The following is an 18,748-nucleotide window of genomic DNA, read 5'->3' as shown; positions in this document are numbered from 1 at the left end:
TATATCTTTGCATCAGTTTTATTTCAGGTTCATAATTTTCTAATAAGTCACTGCCAAATGACATGTACTTCTGAAAACACCCCAAATTTGCTGTGTGGTAACATTTAATTCATTATATGCACCCAGTGAATCTACACTATTTAAATAACTTTCATAACACTAAGTTAAGTATAATAATTTACTCTGTTATTTTAAAATTTATATATTATTGTCTTAGGATATATGTTATATATCTGTCTTTATGCCTCATAAAGTAAGCTAAATGTTTCAAGCTAGATGTTTACTGTAGCTTTTTTATTCTCTCTAATTTTTTATTATCAAACAGTTCTGGGACTTCACTGATGGTCCAGTGGTATAGAATCCACCTTCTTAGGCAGGGGACCTGGGTTCGATCCCTGGTTGAGGAACTAAGATCCCACATGCCGTGGGGCAACTAAGCCCCCGTGCCACAACTACTGAGCTCGCGCACCTGAACAAGAGAGCCTACATGCCACAAACTACAGAGTCCGTGAGCCCTGGAGCCTGGGCACCAGAAGCGGAGAAGAGAAAACCCACATGCCACAATAGAGAGAAGCCCACGCGCTGCAACTAAGATCCAACACAGCCAAATAAGGAAATCAATAATAAAAAAATTTTAAAAATAAAAGTTCTTTTTTCACTGGGAAAAAATTGGTCCAGTGAAGCTGTACACTCATACAACAGTGGTGAAAACATTAAAAGACAGACTTTGGGGCCCAACATGCTGTGGATGGAATCCCACCGCTATCACTTCCCGTGTGTGGACTCCATCTCTCTAAAACTTAGATCCTTCATACATAAAATAGGAATAATAACACTTTCTTTGTAGAATAACTGTAAGGCTTACCTAGCCCCAAGCAATCATTCAATGAACAGTAGTTATTATTATTATGTATGTACAGTGGGATTAAATGATGGAGTTTGTCTTTCCAGGCCTTGGGAGGAAGATGTGGTCAGAGAATTAAAATCCGGCGAGCAGGGCTTCCCTGGTGGCGCAGTGGTCGAGAGTGCCGCAAGCCAGGCAGACTCTTCTGGAATTGATGGGTAGGATCTATGTGTTACAGCTTAGTTTCAAGATAAGAAAGTGGGTACCATGTCCCTTTTGCTGACTTGCATTTTGTAGGGACCCAGGAAGCTGAAAGAAATTGCCATGATATCCCAGCAGGAACTTCTGATCTTGCCCAGATATGGTAACTCAATTTTCTATTTAGCTTTAAACAAGTTAATCTGTAATTTAACCTTGTGTGGGTGATGGAAACCCCCTTCCCATCAGTTGGATGAGGCATTTCAGGATATTCAAAGGGTTCCTTTCAAACCATATCAGGTGCTCAAAGGGATAAGTAAAGGTGTGTCTTATGCCCACAAATCTGAGCTCTCATAGTTACCTGATGCAGTGGCTTACCCAGGGCCTGGTTTTAGAGCAGAATACAAGTTCTTTACCCCTTTAGAACAGAATAGAAGTTCTTTTTCTGAAATTGCCAGAAAGCTACTATGGTTCAGGAAACACATTTGTGTGGTACCTCAAAGGAACCTAATAGCAGGACCTTACAGGTAAGCTTAACTGGAAACAGGGCTGTGGTAACAGTAACCCGGACTTTGTCCTAAGGCTCAGGAACAGGGTCTGAATCTCTCCCTTCCATTTAGTGAGGGGAGAACATAGCCTGATTAGGGCACTGGTCAAGGGGCAGGAGTTGACCAGGGCTCCATGTAGGGCAGGAGACATGGAGGCTGTAGGAGCAGAAAAATTGAGCCCTCCTTGAAGGAAACTCAAAATCATGCACGATAGCCAAATTCCAAAGAACCCAAAGGATTAGGAGCACCAAATCTGGGGTCTAGTATGAAGGTCGAGTTCAGAAAAAAGGCAGGATATAAGCAAGGTGGAATCAAATGTAGTAGAGGGCTGGATAAAGGGAAAGACATAAATGTTTCTTCCTGAATTTTTTTCTAGAATATTCATTGACATTGATAGTTTTCACGGAATGGCTGGCCATAAGGACTGAAAAGGTGTCAGTGGCAAATGAGTGTGTGGGTGATCACAGCTCAGACGGCCTTGGGGAAAGCAGACAGGTACTGGTGAGATCAGTTATTATCTGAGCCCAGGCTGATATTTAACTTCTTTGGTTCCACCCTTAACCAAGTGTGGGGGAACCTCCCCTTTTCCCCCATGCCAACTAAGAATAGAGCTTCTGCCCTTCTCTCTCAGATGTATGGATATTCGGTGTCTTCACAAGAGTGGAGGGCGGTGTCCTTGGGTAAGCCTGAGTGGGCTCCACTCGCTGGGCAGTACAGAGTGCAGACAGAGACAGTGGCTGGTTTGGTCCCTGTGCCTAGACAAGGGGCTTTTCCAGTGAAGTCAGGGCTTCTGAGTTTTACGACTATGGGGCCTTCAGACAGCACCCCTATTGGCAGTCCTTCCCGCTCACCCCGCTTCTCTTGAGCAATGGCCTAAAGCCTTCTAGACTGCTTCTCCGGGATCAACCCGCAGGCTCCCAAGAGGTCCTCTGTAAGCCCCTCTCGTTGGAAAGTCCCTCCTCACTTACTTCCCTTTTCTCTCAGAAGCGAGATCTCCCTTCTTGACGCCTTCTTCTCCTGTGGTGTTTTCACAATAGACCTTGACAACTTAGAAAGTAATTTGTTAATTAAAACCTGAACATTTTGCTCTCCTTGAGAGCAGGGAGAGCTTAACTCCAAATCCTCCCTGGAAGTGAGGTGAAATGTTTGCATTCCATCTTTCCAGTGCAGACAAGCAGGGGAAAACAAAGCATTCCTAGAAAACAGCCTGAAATGTCACAAGCTACTGCAAAACATTCACATGAAAGGGGATCAAAGGCCATTAAAGGAGAACCAGACATCCTCAAACTAGGAACAAAGCCAACTTGGGACTCAGAGGTGTTGGGTGAGGGTTGGGAGGTGCATAGATATAATGTACAACACAGGGGACAGAAAAGGAATCGTTAGGTAGTATACACATGTATCCTCCACTGGACTATAGAGTCCTCAATGGCAATGATCGTGTTATTCACCTTTCTGTTCTCAGCATCTAGTACAATTATTAACAGTTAGTAGGTGTTCAATAAATATTTGCTTGAAATGAACTAAACTTACCAAACTATTTTCATGACAGATATTTGTAGGTATGAGCAAAGACCCCAGGATGTCTTAAAAGTTCCACACATCTCAAACTACTCAAACCTTTAGAGGGTTAGAGATATATTGGTATATTAAATGAATGCATATCAATGAAGGTCCGAGAAAAATGAAGAGAAAGACAAATATAAAGGAAATAGGCAGAAAAGTACCTGGGTGTAAAATATAAACGAAGTGGTAGTTCTCTTCTTCCAAAGCTCATCACATCAAATAATTTCTTTAAAATAACTCTAGTTAATCTAATTAGAGCAGACTTAGAAGCATTGAATATTATTAGCCTTATTTCCAAATAAACCACCTTTTTCTCAAAATAATGAAGGCAACAGGGCAGATATTACAAAACGGAAAATGTCAAGTAAATTCTGGGGTCTGGCAGATTCTCTGTAGAGAATCAGGCATCGCTCTCCACTAAGGTTCAGCCTGGTCAACACAAGGATTTGTACTGTGGGAATATTGTTGTTATTTTTGAAATGTATTGCCATTAAGACCCTTAACATCAGTTCTACCCACTTAACAAATTTTCAAGTGTATGATATATTATTGCTATGTGTGCAAACTTTGTTGCAGAGCAGAACACTGGAACTTATTCCTCTTGTGTAACTCTCTTTCATTTTTGTCTCCTTTTTCTCACTGTCTTTCACTTACCTTTGCCTTCAACATCACCTCTAGTTCCATTCTCCATTTTCCCGGCTCCAAAGACGTAATTGGACAAGTCCTTGCTTTAATCTTGTTAACTTTCAAGTGTTGTTTTCTATCTATCAAATTATTGATCATAATCCTTCAGTTCTCTCCTAAAGAGAGCAACAGCAGGTCAACAGCAAAAAATTACACTGAACTTACTTCTCACCACTCCAGGTCTACGTAGGGAAAATTTCCATATATTCTAGGAGTATTCTGTTTCTCTCTCTTAGACCGTGTACCACACTGTATTATAATCACTTGTTTACTCATAGTGAATGTCACCCTCACTGGCTTCTTACCTCTCTAAAGGCAAGAAATGTTTTCTTGAAATCCTCAAACTGAGCACAGGGCCTGACATATAGTATGTATTTAATAATTGATGAATGAGGCCTTTCCTGGTGGCGCAGTGGTTGAGAATCCGCCTGCCGATGCAGGGGACACGGGTTCGTGCCCCGGTCCGGGAAGATCCCACATGCCGCGGAACGGCTGGGTCCGTGAGCCATGGCCGCTGAGCCTGCGCATCCGGAGCCTGTGCTCCGCAATGGGAGAGGCCACAACAGTGAGAGGCCCGCGTACCTAAAAAAAAAAAAAAAAAAAAAAAAAAAAAATTGATGAATGAAGGTGGGGGGAGAGAGACAAGAAGGAAGCAAAGGAAAAAAGGAAGGAAAGGGAGGAAAAACGTTAATTTGTTAGTTGGAGAATTCTAGTCATAAAAGAGAAGAATATATATTAAATTTGTGGAAACCAATCATTCCTATGCACTCTCACAACGAAATCCCTGTAACTACTCCTCACCCTGGTCACTTGAAAAGACCTGGCTAATTGGGGAGCATATCTTGAGTTGGGGGCACTGGGCCAGTTTAAGCAGCTATTTGTTTTTTTAAAGTTTCCAAATTCTACAAATACAACCATCAACAACAAACATTAGGCCAAACTAACCCAACAAAACCAAATTTCATTTTGGTTACCAGGCAATTTCAGGGAAACTTTTGGTTTTGATTCCTCAGCTGAATTTCTCTATTTTTTAAATTTCTTTTTGTACATATAATGATTATCTTAATGACTGCTTTCTAGTAAACAATCCTTTGAAAAGTATTCTCTTTGAGTGAATAAACTGGTTTATTGAGTTACTTTGGGAAAATAGTTTTCTGTTCTTAAATCAAAGTACTGATCCAGGAAACATGAGCATTGTGAATCCTGGGATCATTGAGACTGAATCTCAGTGAGCTTATCAACTTCTTGTGGGATTGACCTTTATGAGTTTCTTTATTATATGCTACAGAAAGTAGCATACAGTTAATTTTATAGTTCTTAGCTCAAATAAACTTATTTTGGTAAAATTAGATTTGCTATTATCCAAACAGTACATTTTCACAATGACAAAAAAAATTTTTAAGACACTAAATCTCTTTCAAAATAATCCAAGAAAGTAGTTAAACTTATCTTCTATCTTGAAACTTAATTATGTCCTGTCTTTAAAATAGTTACAAAAGGCACATTAAAAAAGATATATGTCAAAAAAAAAGATTTATGTCACTTTAAAAATCTTAATGCAATGGATAAATTTTTGAGGAAAAAAAGAGGTATTCAACAAGAAAAAGAAAACCTGAATAGGCCAATAAGCTAGGCAGAAACTAATAAAGTTGGCAAAGAAACACCACCCAAAAATATCAAGTGGTTTTATAGGTGAATCATTCCCATGGTAAATAGAAAAAAATTATCTGGTAATTTTGGAGACCTAAACATAATCTTGATAGGAAAGTGGCAACAGTACAATGCCAACAACAGAAAGATGTTAGATTGATTGAGTAACAGAGAAATCCAAACTAAAGCCCTTGGGAATTCCCTGGTGGTCCAATGGTTAGGACTCTGGACTTCCACCACAGGAGGTTCAGGTTCGCTCCCTGGTTGGGGAACTAATATCTCACAAGCCGCAAGGTGCAGCCAAAAAAAAAAGATATAAAGTAAAGCCCCTGGTTAGTTCCTGGTTAGTTGTTTTCATTTTTTTGTCATTTATAATATGTATGGTTTAAAAAGGCAAATCATTTTACGTGGCTTATTCATTATAATGAAAAACAGTGGATCCTTCCATCAAAAGGTAGGATATAATTTTCACTTTATTAAATCTGCACTGGCCATCATGACTCACCTATAATCAATAGAATGCATTAAAAAGCTGTTGCATAATTTCTGCCTTGATCTATTGGAATGCTTGTTCTTTAAATACTCTCTCCAAAAACCCAACCACTATGCTGTAAGAAGTCCAAGCAGATGGAGATGCCATGAGATGCTCCAGGAGATAGCCCCAAATGAGTTCCCAGATGAGTCAGCATTAACTGCTACCCACATGAGTGAGTCATCTTGGACATCCAGCCCAGTGAAGCCTTCAGATGACCACACATAGAAGATACCACAAAAGATACCTGCTTAGCTGAGCCCTTCCTACATCCCTGACCCACAAAATCATGTTTTCTGCTGTTCAGTTTAGGGATAACATGTTACACAGCAATAGCTAACCAAACCACCTGCCAATTCTCAATTCTAAGAAGCACCCCTACCCCAAGTTCCTACATGGACCAGTGGAACTACTACAGAAGTCACCAAATGCAGAGACTTAATGATTAGAGGTTACAGGCTACAAGTGACTTCATGATACCAGCCTGATGGCCCAACCAGACTAACTCTGAGGATACCTCAACATAGACTAAGGGACCAGGCCAGAGCAGCCACTTTGCAGTAGAACCAGAGGACAGCACAAGGACTCCTGCCTGTAGATTTGAGGCCCCTTCTCTCTCACAGTCAAATCGTGTAAGCTGATGTCCATCTTTTGTCCTCATATTCCCCCATGACATCTGGGAGGAAAACAGAGAAAAGAGGAAGAAATACGAAAGGCTGAGCATTTAAGTGAATGAGACTGAATTACTCGTGATTACATTTTAACAGGAAGATTCTGAGATACGATAACTGACAAAATTAAGTTCAACCCCATGCTGATACTAATGAAGATTATAAGTATTAGAGAAAATTAAAAAGCCACATATAGTGTTTAAAATGTTTGATCCCACTACACGTATATAATCATTAAAGAAAAGAAAAAAGATACGTAGATTTTAAGCACTACACGCTTAGTGACTATAACACTTGTTGAATGTGCCCAAAGCACTAGACACATCAGTTTTTCTTTGTCCAAAGGGTTTACAGTATAGTAACAAGTTAAAGACTAGGAGGAAATGGATATTATAGCTGGTAATCATATGTTGTAAATAATTATTTATATCTTAATAAAGGTTATCAGCCCTGGCCGTTTGAATTATTTGAACAAAGAACAAGAACAAATATAAACAAACAGATTTTTAATGATCATGTTTGTCCCTGATAATAGCTTCCAGTAGTTAAACACCAGTTAGATAACAACCTTTTACATTCATTCATTCTTGTTCTTATACTGGCCAAATAAAGCATCCCATTTTACAGAAGACACTGAGACTGAGAGATGTTAAACTTGCCTTAGATTACACTGCTAATTAATTGCCAGAATCAGGTCTCAAACCTATTTTACCTCAAACTTGGATTATCTGTTTTCATTACAACTTGATACCTTCCTATTGCTGTAGCCATTAAGACTTATATTCATTTTCACTTTATTCATTTTTAGTTTTTAAGATTGCACAGAGATAACCTCTAAGCATCCTTGGAAAATGAAATATTGACAACAGCAAAGCATGACATGGGATTAAAATGAAAATACTTCACCAAGCAGAAAATGTCTAGCTCTTAAGCACCATGAAAGGTTATGGAACCCATAACACTGTAAAATGTTTTCATGGCAGGGCGATGGGAGTTAACAGACACTAATAAAGATTGTAGATGTAGAATTAAAGACAGGTTGCTTTATTTTTGTTAAATAACTGGTTTAAAAAGTTGCAGTTTTTGGAGGTGACCCTGCCTAAATGCAAAAGTTTTGCTTTAGAAAACACTACTAATAAAAAGAAAGAAAGAAAGAAAAGAAAACATTACTAATGACAAGCAACATGCATTTAGTATTTTTTACAACTACCTCTGCATGCTTCAGTATCTTAAAGAATAGGGAAACCATTTAGACTCTTCCCATTTAAAAAATTTAAAATATTGAAAGCACGCTAAATTGAGAAAATGTTTACAAAGGAAACTTAGGGGGAAACTTCCTTGCATAAAGTAAATAATAAATATTTGTTGGTTTGATTTTTATTTGGAGAAAAGTGCTTTTTCATTTTTGGTTAGTCTCCCCTGAGAACTTTATTTATACAGAGTTGATTTATTTTTGCTGTGCCAACAATTTTGTATGGATTTCTCTGCCTTTGCTCCTGATGAACTTCACGCTCATATGAGATCTTACATTTATCTGGCATTTTCTATTTCATTATTAAACCCCAACTGCAACATCTAAAAAAATAATCATTTTATGATTCTCTCCTAGTTAGGTAATGAAAATAGATCCCACTGGTAAGACAGTGTAAGATTGCCTCATGTGGTTTCTGGAGGATACAGTTGTGGTTTTTCAAGTTAACCTGATTATACATCATTTATATTGATGACTCTGAAAGAGGAAAATAAATAAGATTCATATAAAGTGTGAAAAAAAAAGGACAACTCTTTTACAAGTACAGTCTATAGTTGAGTGAAAAAGACCTGCTACAAAAGATATAACAAAGAAGTAGGCATACAATATCAAATACATGGATGGAATATATATATATGTGTACATATATATATATAATGCAAGAATAATATATAGTAATATATAAAGTATCTATTGATTTTTTAAATTATGTTTGTAATGTATATATATAACATATTATACATAAAATATAATGTGTGTATATATACATATATATCCTATATATAAAATACATCCCTTTACTTGATATTTTATGCTCATCTTTTTGTGTGGCTTTTAAATAAATGATGTCAAGAAAAATATTCATCCAAATGTTAATAGAGGTTGCCTGTGGATAGCAGAATTCAAAGTAATTTTTTTTCTTTGTTCTTTTCTGAGTTATTTTGTTTTTACAGAGAGTGTGTATATTTTTATAAAAATAATAGATTTTTCAAAAATAAAAAAATAGGAATTTTGATCACAGGTAAGAAACTATATTCCATTCCAAACTCTACGTCAATCAAACAAGAAGCACACATTGAATATCCCATGTGTCCAACCCATAGATACCGTGTTGTTTTTTGCAACTCCAAGTCTTTCTCCATGAGTTCCACAGTTAATTCAACAGACACTTCTCTTAGCGATTCGCCATCATCACATCTTCCCACAGTATCATTCTTGGTTTCCACAGAAACAAAAGCCATCTTTCTGTTTTCTTAATTTGTTTATGTACTGTTTAATCCAATTGTAACAATTACAATATTAAGTGCCACAGGTTGGTAAGCACTCAGGAAGTCACTTAATAAGAGCAGAAGTGCGTGAGTGGTTGACATCGGGTTCCCCAGGAAACACACTGAAATGAAGATTTGCATACAGGAAGTTCCTTGATAACTCTTGTCGGGAATAGCACCCGTAGGAAGCAAAGAACACCCATAATTAGGCAGAGAGACAACTGCAATGAGGTAACAACAGAGGCCCCCTCCAATCCCTGGAAGAGATCTGGAACTGAGATGTCTCTTCAGAGTTGTTCCTAAACAGTTCAAGGACCTTTAGTCTCCTTTATTCACTGGCCAGTCACCTGATGTGGGCTGCCCTTGAGGCAGGGGTGTAACCTGGGTGAGGCAAGTTCCTTCTCCCAAGGGCAATTCCCGGCAAGGGATTCCGCTGTGGGCCCCTGACAGTTCAACCTTCTCAACAGCTGGATAAATGGGTGAGGTGGGCAGTGATCTGGGTAGCTCACAGCAACCACATGGTCCACGCTCACACCACTCAGATCCACTTGCTTCCCATAATATAGTACCTGCTATGGGAAGAACTCCCCCAGGACTCTGATGGGTCTCATTTCCTGGGAGATTTCACAAAAAGAATGTGAGTGAACTACATCTTCCACAATAGCAGCTCATTTCAAGGCCGCATCTGACACTTACTGTCCCTTCTCTACTTCAATAGAATGAGAAGCCGAGAAGAGTAATGAGAAGGAGAATGTCTTCTCACCCTCAGCTAACACCTCTGTTGCTCTAGGTGGCTTACCTTGTGGGGTGACGCAGCCCCTCATCCCCCAATGGTCTGAGTGCCTTTGTCACCATGCCCTTCTCAATCTGTGGCAGTTATACTTGTCCATTTACCATCAAAACTAAACAGGGGAGACCAATACACCCCAGTGGATCTTCTGGGTGTGAAACATATTCCTTCTTGCCTCAATTGTGTAAAGTAAGTACTATTACCTCCTGATGAGTAGGTTCAATACCCTCCAGTACGTTGATTCTTTTGTTCCCTACTGATCTATTGGCACAAGGAGCCCCAAGTGACAGAACATCATTCGTGGCATAAAGTTTAATGGGACTAATAATAACTAGCTAATTATAAGCCTCCTAGTGGAAGCCATCCCGTGTGAGAACCAGGACCTTCCGATGCTCAAAACCGAGGGTTGAAAACCATAATTCAAAAAGACACACACACCCCGATGTTCATTGCAGCACTATGTACAATAGCCAGGTCGTGGAAGCAACCTAAATGCCCATCGACAGACGAATGGATAAAGAAGATGTGGTACATGTATACAATGGAATATTACTCAGCCATAAAAAGGAACAAAATCGGGTCATTTGTAGAGACGTCGATGGACCTAGAGACTGTCATACAGAGTGAAGTAAGTCAGAAAGAGAAAAACAAATATCATATTTTAACACATATACATGGAACCTAGAAAAATGGTACAGATGAACCGGTTTGCAGGGCAGAAATAGAGACACAGATGTAGAGAACAAATGTATGGACACCAAGTGGGGAAAGCGGTGCGGGGGGGGGGGGGGGTTGGTGGTGTGATGAATTGGGAGATTGGGATTGACATGTATACACTAATATGTATATAATAGATAACTAATAAGAACCTGCTGTATAAAAAATAAATAAAATCAAAAAATAAAAACAACCTAGGTTTGAGGGGATGGGAAACTCCCCCAAGTGGGTCATGGAGGACAAAGGTAAATGGGGCCACTTTTACTTCCATCCCTTGGTTCTCTGTCCCATATTGTCTACCTATTGGAGACAGGGTAACATACAGGATCGTTAATTTAGGGTGTTACTGCATCCTGGAGTATGGGGTCCCATCTTCACAGAATATCATCTCCACGCTGACACATCAGCTGCACCTTCGAAAGGCCATTCTATACTCTCTGAAGTCAGCAGCTTCTGGATGATGTGGAATGTGAGTTTAGTGGGTTATGGTTATGTGTCCACTAATGCACTTCTATTGCTGTAAGGAGGGTCTCTTTGTCTGAAGTCATGTTATGCAGATTACAAGTTGGTGATAAAAACGGTCTTAAACACTTAGATGGCTAAAGCCCTGTGAACAGGAAAGCAAATTATGCCCAGGATACATTTGATTCCTATAAATATAAATCAACTTGTCACCAAACACATGACTGGTCTCCTCGAGGGATGATGTTACATCAGGAATTGAACTTGGTGTTGAGCTGACACCAGAGTGAGCTGAGCTGAACTCAACTGTTGCTGGCAGGTTAGACATTTGGCCTTGGTAAGTGGAAGCTGTGATGTGGGGCTCATATATACTTTCCATTGCTGCCACAATAGCTACTCAGTTCCTGAGCCACTGTGCCAACGCTGGGGTGGCTGCTTGCAGAGGCTGCCTGACATCATCTGGCCAGGTTGTTTTGTCTACTTATACCTCCTCCATAGTGGATGCTTTCTGGTGGGTGTGAACACATGATGCAAAGATAGTCACACGTCATGCCCCGTCCCATAGGTTCAACCACATGGTTTCCTCCCAGACTTCCTCTTCCTTAATTTTCCAAACTGCCTCCTTCCAAGTCCCTGCCCTACCAGCCCAATCATTTGTCACTGTCCATGAGTTTACTATAATCATCCATACAATAGAAAACCATTTAACAATTAAAAAATGAACCACTATACAAGGAAGATCATGGAGGAATCTCGAATGCATTATGCTATGTGAAAAAAATTCAGATTCAAAATGCTGATTACTGTGTAATTCCATTTACATGACATCCTGGAAAAGGTAAAAGTACAGAAACAGAAAATAAATCGGTGGTTGCCAGGGCCTGAGGGTAGAGGGCAGAGTAGTACAAAGGGGAAGCCCAGAGGAATTTTAGGGGAGAGTCACAGAATGTTTCTGCATCATGATTTTGGTGGTGGTTACATGACCATTATGCATTTGTCAAAACTCACAGAACTGTGTACCAGAAACGATGAGTTTTACTGCATTTAATTTATTTTAAAAACTTCATTATAGGTTTCCAGTTTAAAACAGTTGATATTTGCTAGCAGTAACCAACTATTTGATCTTACCTGAAGACAAGTATCTTTAAATTTGTAGCTATATAATATAGCCCAGCTGTTTTAAAATAGCTTTCTCATAATGTCACTTTTTAGAACTGATATATCTAGGAACATATAGGAAAGAAATTAGAATTGGTCTCAAAGGGCCTGTTAAATAATTTTTTTCCCCTTTGTATGTGAAAGTATAAATTTAAGTAACGGATATAGAGAAAAATACCTTTCATTTGTGAAACTGTCAAGCCCTGCAGCACCAAGGCAACCCAGTACCTGGCTGGGGGGTGGAGAATGTCCCCCCTTCGTGCAAGACTTTCTGGTTTTTCAAGTGTGTGTATGTTTGGAGGGACTTTAAGCAGATACAGTGCTCCTTATAAGCACTGATGTTCAGGACTCCCCCCACCCCCATAAAAGATTGTATGTCAATTGTATCTCAGTGTTAAAAATGTAAACAAATATACATGTTAATGCCAGGTGGTGAAAAGTGTTATAAAGAAAAGTAATTCAGTTAAGGGGATAGAGCGTGGTAGTTGGGCTATTTTAGGTCAGGTGTTGAGAGGTCTCTCTCTCAGTACGTGATGTGTTCAGGGACCTGAGGTGTGAGAGAACAAGCCATGCAAAGGTTTGTGGGAAGAGTATTTCAGGTGGCAGGAGCAAAGGCCCTGGGGCAGGAAAGAGCTTGGAGGCCTAGGAAAGGTGGTGGAGAAAAACATGCTGAAGACAACTGTAAGCCAGTGCCTACCTCATATGCTCCTCTCTCTTACACCTTTGGAAGACAGGCCATCTGTGGGTCTCTGATCCCCTCTGGTAGGTGTCCTGTAGGGACATGTGAGGTATTGCTGTGGCAAATTAAAAGTTTTAGAGATACAGAAACTTGAGATTAATGGCATGTTATATATGTAAGTGTACAAAGTGCTACTATTCAAATACAGCTCCACAATCCCTCTTTTTTTAAAAAAGAAAAGTAATGCAATGCCTATAACTGTGTGTATATTAATATCCCATTAAAGCCTGGAGTAAAATGAATGAATATTGACATTAAACAGCATACATAAAGACTATAAATAGTCTCATGTGAGTTGAGTAGAGATTTGCCTCCAAATGAAACAGGGCAGGTTTTGCTGACAAAGTGTTACAAAAAACCCTTTGGATTTTCAGTGCTATTTGAATTTTGGAATTCCAGACAAAAGATTTTGAACCTATAATATTACTTTCCTTTTATGGGTCATTTGTAAGATCAGTACTCTGAGGAGTAACCTGTAGCAGACAAAATAAAAACTAAAACTGAAAAATCTGTCTAATTCTGCCCTAGCTGCTGTTTTTGAAATATTTCCTATTTGCTAAGGATAAACTGCTAAGATATTCTATTTGAGATATCTTGCAAATCACTTCTCAGATAGGTGCAGAATAGTGCAACCACATGATTTTCATAAAGGAGGAAATTGGGGGTCACAGGAGTGAGCCCCTGTGGTCTGTCCAGAGCCTAAACAGCTTTATAGAGCTGATGCTATATATTTATAGCACTAAGTTCCTAGAGATCAGAACCACCTTGTACAGAGAAAAACTTTGCCAGCTTTTCCCCCTATTCAACAACTTTGTTTCTCAGGTAAACACGGCTTGGAGCAAGAGTGGGAGTTAGGTCTCAGTGGCTGGTGTCTGACGAGAGTTCTCAGAGGGGTTGGACGTTCATAGCCCTTCAGAGCACAAAGAAATATTGAAATAATCCTCAGTAACATCTGACCTCAAAACGGTACGACGGATACAATAATAACCTGAACAATGTTCCCCTTTCACGCAATGGATATTAACCGTTTAGTGCCAGAAGCTTTGAAACAATCCAAACTACAGCCGGTTTCTAAGTTCTCCTGGTCTGAATGGGAGGCGTGCTGCTCCCCCCTGGTCTCCGCTCCCGGGGGGTGGGGGGGGTCCCAGCTCTTCCCGCAGGGCGCCAAGGGTGGCTCGGCCCTCCGCCGCGGGAACCCCGGCCACCAGGGGGCGCTGCAGCCCCCTCTCCAGGGAGCGGCCGAGCCAGCCCGGTGGGTGTTTCTCTCTCCCTCTCGCGCTCTCTCCTCCTGGCCTCACATCCGGGTCTGGAGCGCGGCAGCCGCTGTCAGTGTTGGTGCGGTCGCGTCGGAGGCCGGGCCGGGGCGCAGTAAATGGCGGCGGAGGGAGGCGGAGCGGCGGCCGCGCTCAGCCCAGAGCCCCCGAAACTTTAGACTAGGAGCCCCACAACTTTTCCGGGAAGTGCTGCCTCTCCGGGGGCGTGGACGGAAGGGGCAGACGAGGCGGGAAGTGTGTGTGTGTGGGGGGGGGGAGAAGCGGCGGGGAGCCGGGGAGACTCGAACCCGCGGCGGGGGCGGTGGCGGAGTCCGTCCGGGCCTCGCGCCGCCGCGGCCCCCGCCTCCTTCCCCGCGCCCTCCCCGCGGCCGCCGAGGCGGAGCCTCTTAGGCGGCGGCGCGCCGAGCCCAGCCGGGCCCCCTCCCCGCGACCTCCGGGCCCTGTGGCTCGGACGCCCCCGGCGCGCGCGCGAGGCCGGGGCTCCCCGCCGCTTCGGGGGGCGAGGGGGAGGCGACCGGGCGGCGCGCAGTCCCCGCCGTCCCGGGGTCGCGGGGCCGGGCCCTGGGTGTTGCATGCGGGGCGGGGTGGCTGTGAGCGGAGGCGAAGATGGAAGGTTTAACGCTGAGCGATGCGGAGCAGAAATACTACTCGGATCTCTTCTCCTACTGCGACAGCGAGAGCACCAAGAAGGTGGCGGCCCACGGGCGGGTGCTGGAGCTGTTCCGGGCCGCACAGCTGCCCAGCGACGTGGTCCACCAGGTAACACCGCCGCCGTCCCCATCCGCCGCGTCCGGGGGGCCGGCCGGCCGCCGAGGGGTAGCTTCCCGGCGGCTCGGGCCTCCAGCCGCCAGCCTCCTCGAGGTGGGAGTGGGCGCCGTTTCCAGAAGGGCCGGCGGTGGGCAGGTTTCCCCGGGTTTCTCCGCTGCGGGCCGGGGCCGCAGGTGCCCGGAAGGCCCGGACTCGCGAGGGGAAGGGGGTTGCTCTTCGAGGACAAAAGTCATGCAAAGATACGATGGGGGTGGGGGTGGGGGGGTGGGTCTGTGTATTATCTCTGGAGAGCGTAAGTCCTGTATCTCTCGGTTGCCCCTCAGAATCTGTGTTTTTCAACACTGGAAGAGCAACTTCAGATGAAAGATCTTGGATTGTTAACCATGTTTTTGAATCCTGGATCCTGGTATCTACTTTTTTATATTTTAAGGAAGCTCAGTTCTTAGGGAGATTAAAAAATTTGAACTTTTAGCTAGTAGTTTGCAAGTAGCTATGAAAAGAACTTTATAGGATGCGTGGCTGATGTAAACTGGATAGGTTTTCGATTGGCATTCGATAGCACTTGGTGGAATTTGTGGATTGGGTTGGGAGATAAGTATTGAGCAACTTGAAGTCAAAGGTGCATATTTGCTTCAATCTGTAGCCCTAGAGGAGCAAGCAGAGTAAGTTTTAAGCTTTCTTCATCACGTCTGCTTTTAAAATAGAAGGCTTCCTGGAAGTTCCTCTCTAATGTATGTGGTGAGCATTGATGTTACTCTGTGTTTAATGATTCATAGCTGCTAGTGAGAGTCTGTCTAAACAGCATATCAGGAACAGGTTTTAAGCTTCATCTTTATGATGATCCAAGCCAGTTATCCAGATCTCCAGAACTTAGAGCCACGTGCATAGGTATGATGTAGTGCACTGCGGAGAGCCCTGAATGAGGACTTTTCACACCTGGGTCCTTGACCGCACTCTGTTGACCCCCAGTGTGGCTTTGGGCCAAGCGCTCTCAACGCTTCAAGCGTAAGTGTGCTTCTAACAAAAATTCTGGGAAATATAAAAATGTCCCCAAGGCCTCTGCTTTAGAAGTTACCTGTGCACTAGCTATGACTAAATTGAATGAGTTCTGTCTTTTCGCATAATCTTGTTTGTTTTACGTTGCTTTTAAAAAATTTTGGGAGGAAAAGTTCGGTGTCTTACATATCAGCAGCTAGGAGTCTCATATTCATTCTGCTGAAAACAGACAAAGTAAGTATTTTACGCTCTGCTGGCCACATACAGTCTCTTTATGTATATTCTTTGTTTTCATTCTTACAGCCCTTTAAAAATGTAAAAATCATTCTTAGCTCAGGGGCATACAAAACGGGGTCCGCGGCTGTGCGGGTACTCTACGCTCACCATATGGCTTTGGAGTTAGACTTACAGGAGTAGGTCTGGTCAGAACATGCTCATTAATGATTTTGCTCTTTTTGTAGAAATACTTTCAAGTCATTAAAAAACTAAAATTAAGGGGAAACCTCCCCGTGTTCTGTTTGGCTTATTATGTCTGGGGTGGGGGGAGCTGAAATAAACTGACTTTCATATTTTTAAGAGTGCATGTTGTAAAAAAAAAAAAAAAAAAGAGTGCATGAAGACTTTAAGTTATTCGGGATGCAAATTAGCATTAATTAACCTTTGTTTAAAATATGTTTAATCCAATCCAAGTTATTTTCATGTTGTGCTCAATTTTATTAACACTCAAAAATAAATTTCTGTTGCCTTTTTTATAAAGAGAGAACTTAAATAGCGTAAATAGTCAGGATTCAGTTACACGTTGGAAACTAGGAACTCCCTGAAGCAGAAGCAGAATTCTTACAGCTTTCTGGGTATTTTGCAGGCAGTTTACTTAAAAATTGGCCTGACACATAAAATGTGGAACAAAAGAGAAATATGGACAATTCCCTTATGGAAGTTCAGCATTGTCTGAAAACACAGCCCTCCCTTGCTTCCTAAGTGGGAAACGTTTGGGGCAACTCACGTGTAATGTTTAGTTTTTACTTAGCACTGGGCTAGGCATTGCAGGGCATCAAAACAGGAGTAAGAAGTTCTCAAGGACCTTGTAAACTACAGGAATACACATGTGTAACATAAAGCAATGTGAATGCCCTAAGAGAGGATAAAGGAGGGTATGCCCAGGAAAGGCCTCTTGACATAATCCAGGTGGACCTTAAATTAGTGTGGAGGGATGAAGAGGACTTCCAGGCAGAGAAAAAACACGACCAAAGGTGGAAAGTGTGGGAAGGAGCCTTTTTGCAAGGACTAGCAGATAGACAGGTTTTGCTGAAGCTAGAGTGTGTTTTGGGGATACTGGAACATAGAGTCAGAAAGAGACCATGGTAGGAAAGATTCTAAAGAACAGGCAGATTTCATATTTCAGTAGGCAATGGAGACTCAATGATAGTTTTTTACTTTGAGGGAGAGAGTAGAGGGTGGGGAAGGAGGCTCGAGCAGTGGTCCGGAATGGATGCTGGGTACTGGGCACCCAAACCAGGGTGACAGCAGTAGAACAGAAAGGAGGGGCTGGATGAACAGGTCTGTGTTATTGAAGGGCTGCTGGGTAGCCGCAGTGTGAGGTGCTTTGTGGGATAATGTTTCATTGAGACCAGATTATCAAGGCTGGGTGGAGAGCTTTGAACAAATTGTGAAGGTGGCAGGGAGTTGTAGATTTAAGAGAACTGACTGGTAAAAGCAGTGCTTTAGGAGGCATTTAGAAGATCAGAGCATCCGGAAGTAGAGGAAAGAAACTGGAGACGAATTTGGGGACTGATTCTCTTGCACATACCGGGCTATGGGACTCAAATGTGGGAGTGGGGGAGACTACGGGGAGTGTGATTTTGCCCCCCCGCAGGAGGCCTTTGGAGACATTTTTGGTTGTCATGACTCCGGGAGAGGGAGCAGTTCAATTGGTGTCTAGTAGGTAGAGGCAGGAGTGCTACTAAAACAGCCTGCAATGCACAGAACAGCCCCTACAGCAAAGAATCACCTGTCCCAAAATGTCAGCAGTGCCGAGATTCAGAAAACCTGATGTGGACTCTGGTGGTGACAGTGGGACAGAAAATGAGGCTGAAGATAAAGTAGAGATTATGCAGATAGACCTGATGGGCTTGGGTTGCCTGGTCATATTTTGATGAGAGAAGAGTAGGGCAAGTGTTACTCTCTGTTGGACACCACTCACAATTAGAAAAGGGGCAGTAAGAGGGCCTGATTTTTAAAAAGTTGATAATGAGTTTGATTTCAGGCATTTTGAGACGGCATTGCAAATCTCCAGGGGATAGTTGGAAACGTGTGATTTGTCCACCCTGAGTGCTGGTTATTACAGTGAAATTCACGTGTTTGGGGTCTCTTCTCTTTCTCACCTGAGTATCTTGGAGGTAGAGGCCAGACAGCTTCTCACACTGTAGGCATGGATTTACACATCAGGGCTTTGATTGATGTGGTAGTTTTCAGCATTTGTTAATAAAAGTCATGAGAAAGCTGAGTCATCTGAGGGAATGAGTATAGAGGACAAAGAACAGAGGGCCCAGAACTGAAGGAGGAAGGAGCTGGCATTTATTGAGTGCCTGTTATGTTCTTTTACTGGGCAGATCATTTTCATTCAGGAACTCA

General features: G+C 42.2%; 1 protein-coding gene across 11 annotated transcripts in view; it reads left to right on the top strand.

The window, feature by feature from the left end:
- Window positions 1-14,831: 14,831 nt before the first annotated feature.
- Window positions 14,832-18,748, top strand: part of REPS1 (RALBP1 associated Eps domain containing 1) — an 80,104-nt gene continuing 76,187 nt past the window's right edge. For 4 of the 11 annotated variants that reach the window (XM_067010895.1, XM_059083412.2, XM_059083410.2 and 1 more), the window contains exon 1: window positions 14,843-15,112. In XM_067010895.1, the coding sequence (XP_066866996.1) occupies window positions 14,960-15,112 (153 nt within the window). In that variant the 5' untranslated portion in view covers window positions 14,843-14,959. Of the gene's footprint in view, window positions 15,113-18,748 lie in introns of all 11 variants that reach the window. The other 7 variants (XM_067010894.1, XM_059083407.2, XM_059083404.2 and 4 more) reach the window with 4 other exon arrangements.

The sequence above is a fragment of the Kogia breviceps genome, chromosome 13 (genome assembly GCF_026419965.1).
Source record: "Kogia breviceps isolate mKogBre1 chromosome 13, mKogBre1 haplotype 1, whole genome shotgun sequence".
NCBI lineage: Eukaryota > Metazoa > Chordata > Mammalia > Artiodactyla > Physeteridae > Kogia > Kogia breviceps.
Note: the sequence above shows the minus strand (reverse complement) of the source record. Positions and strands in the feature narration are given on the sequence as shown.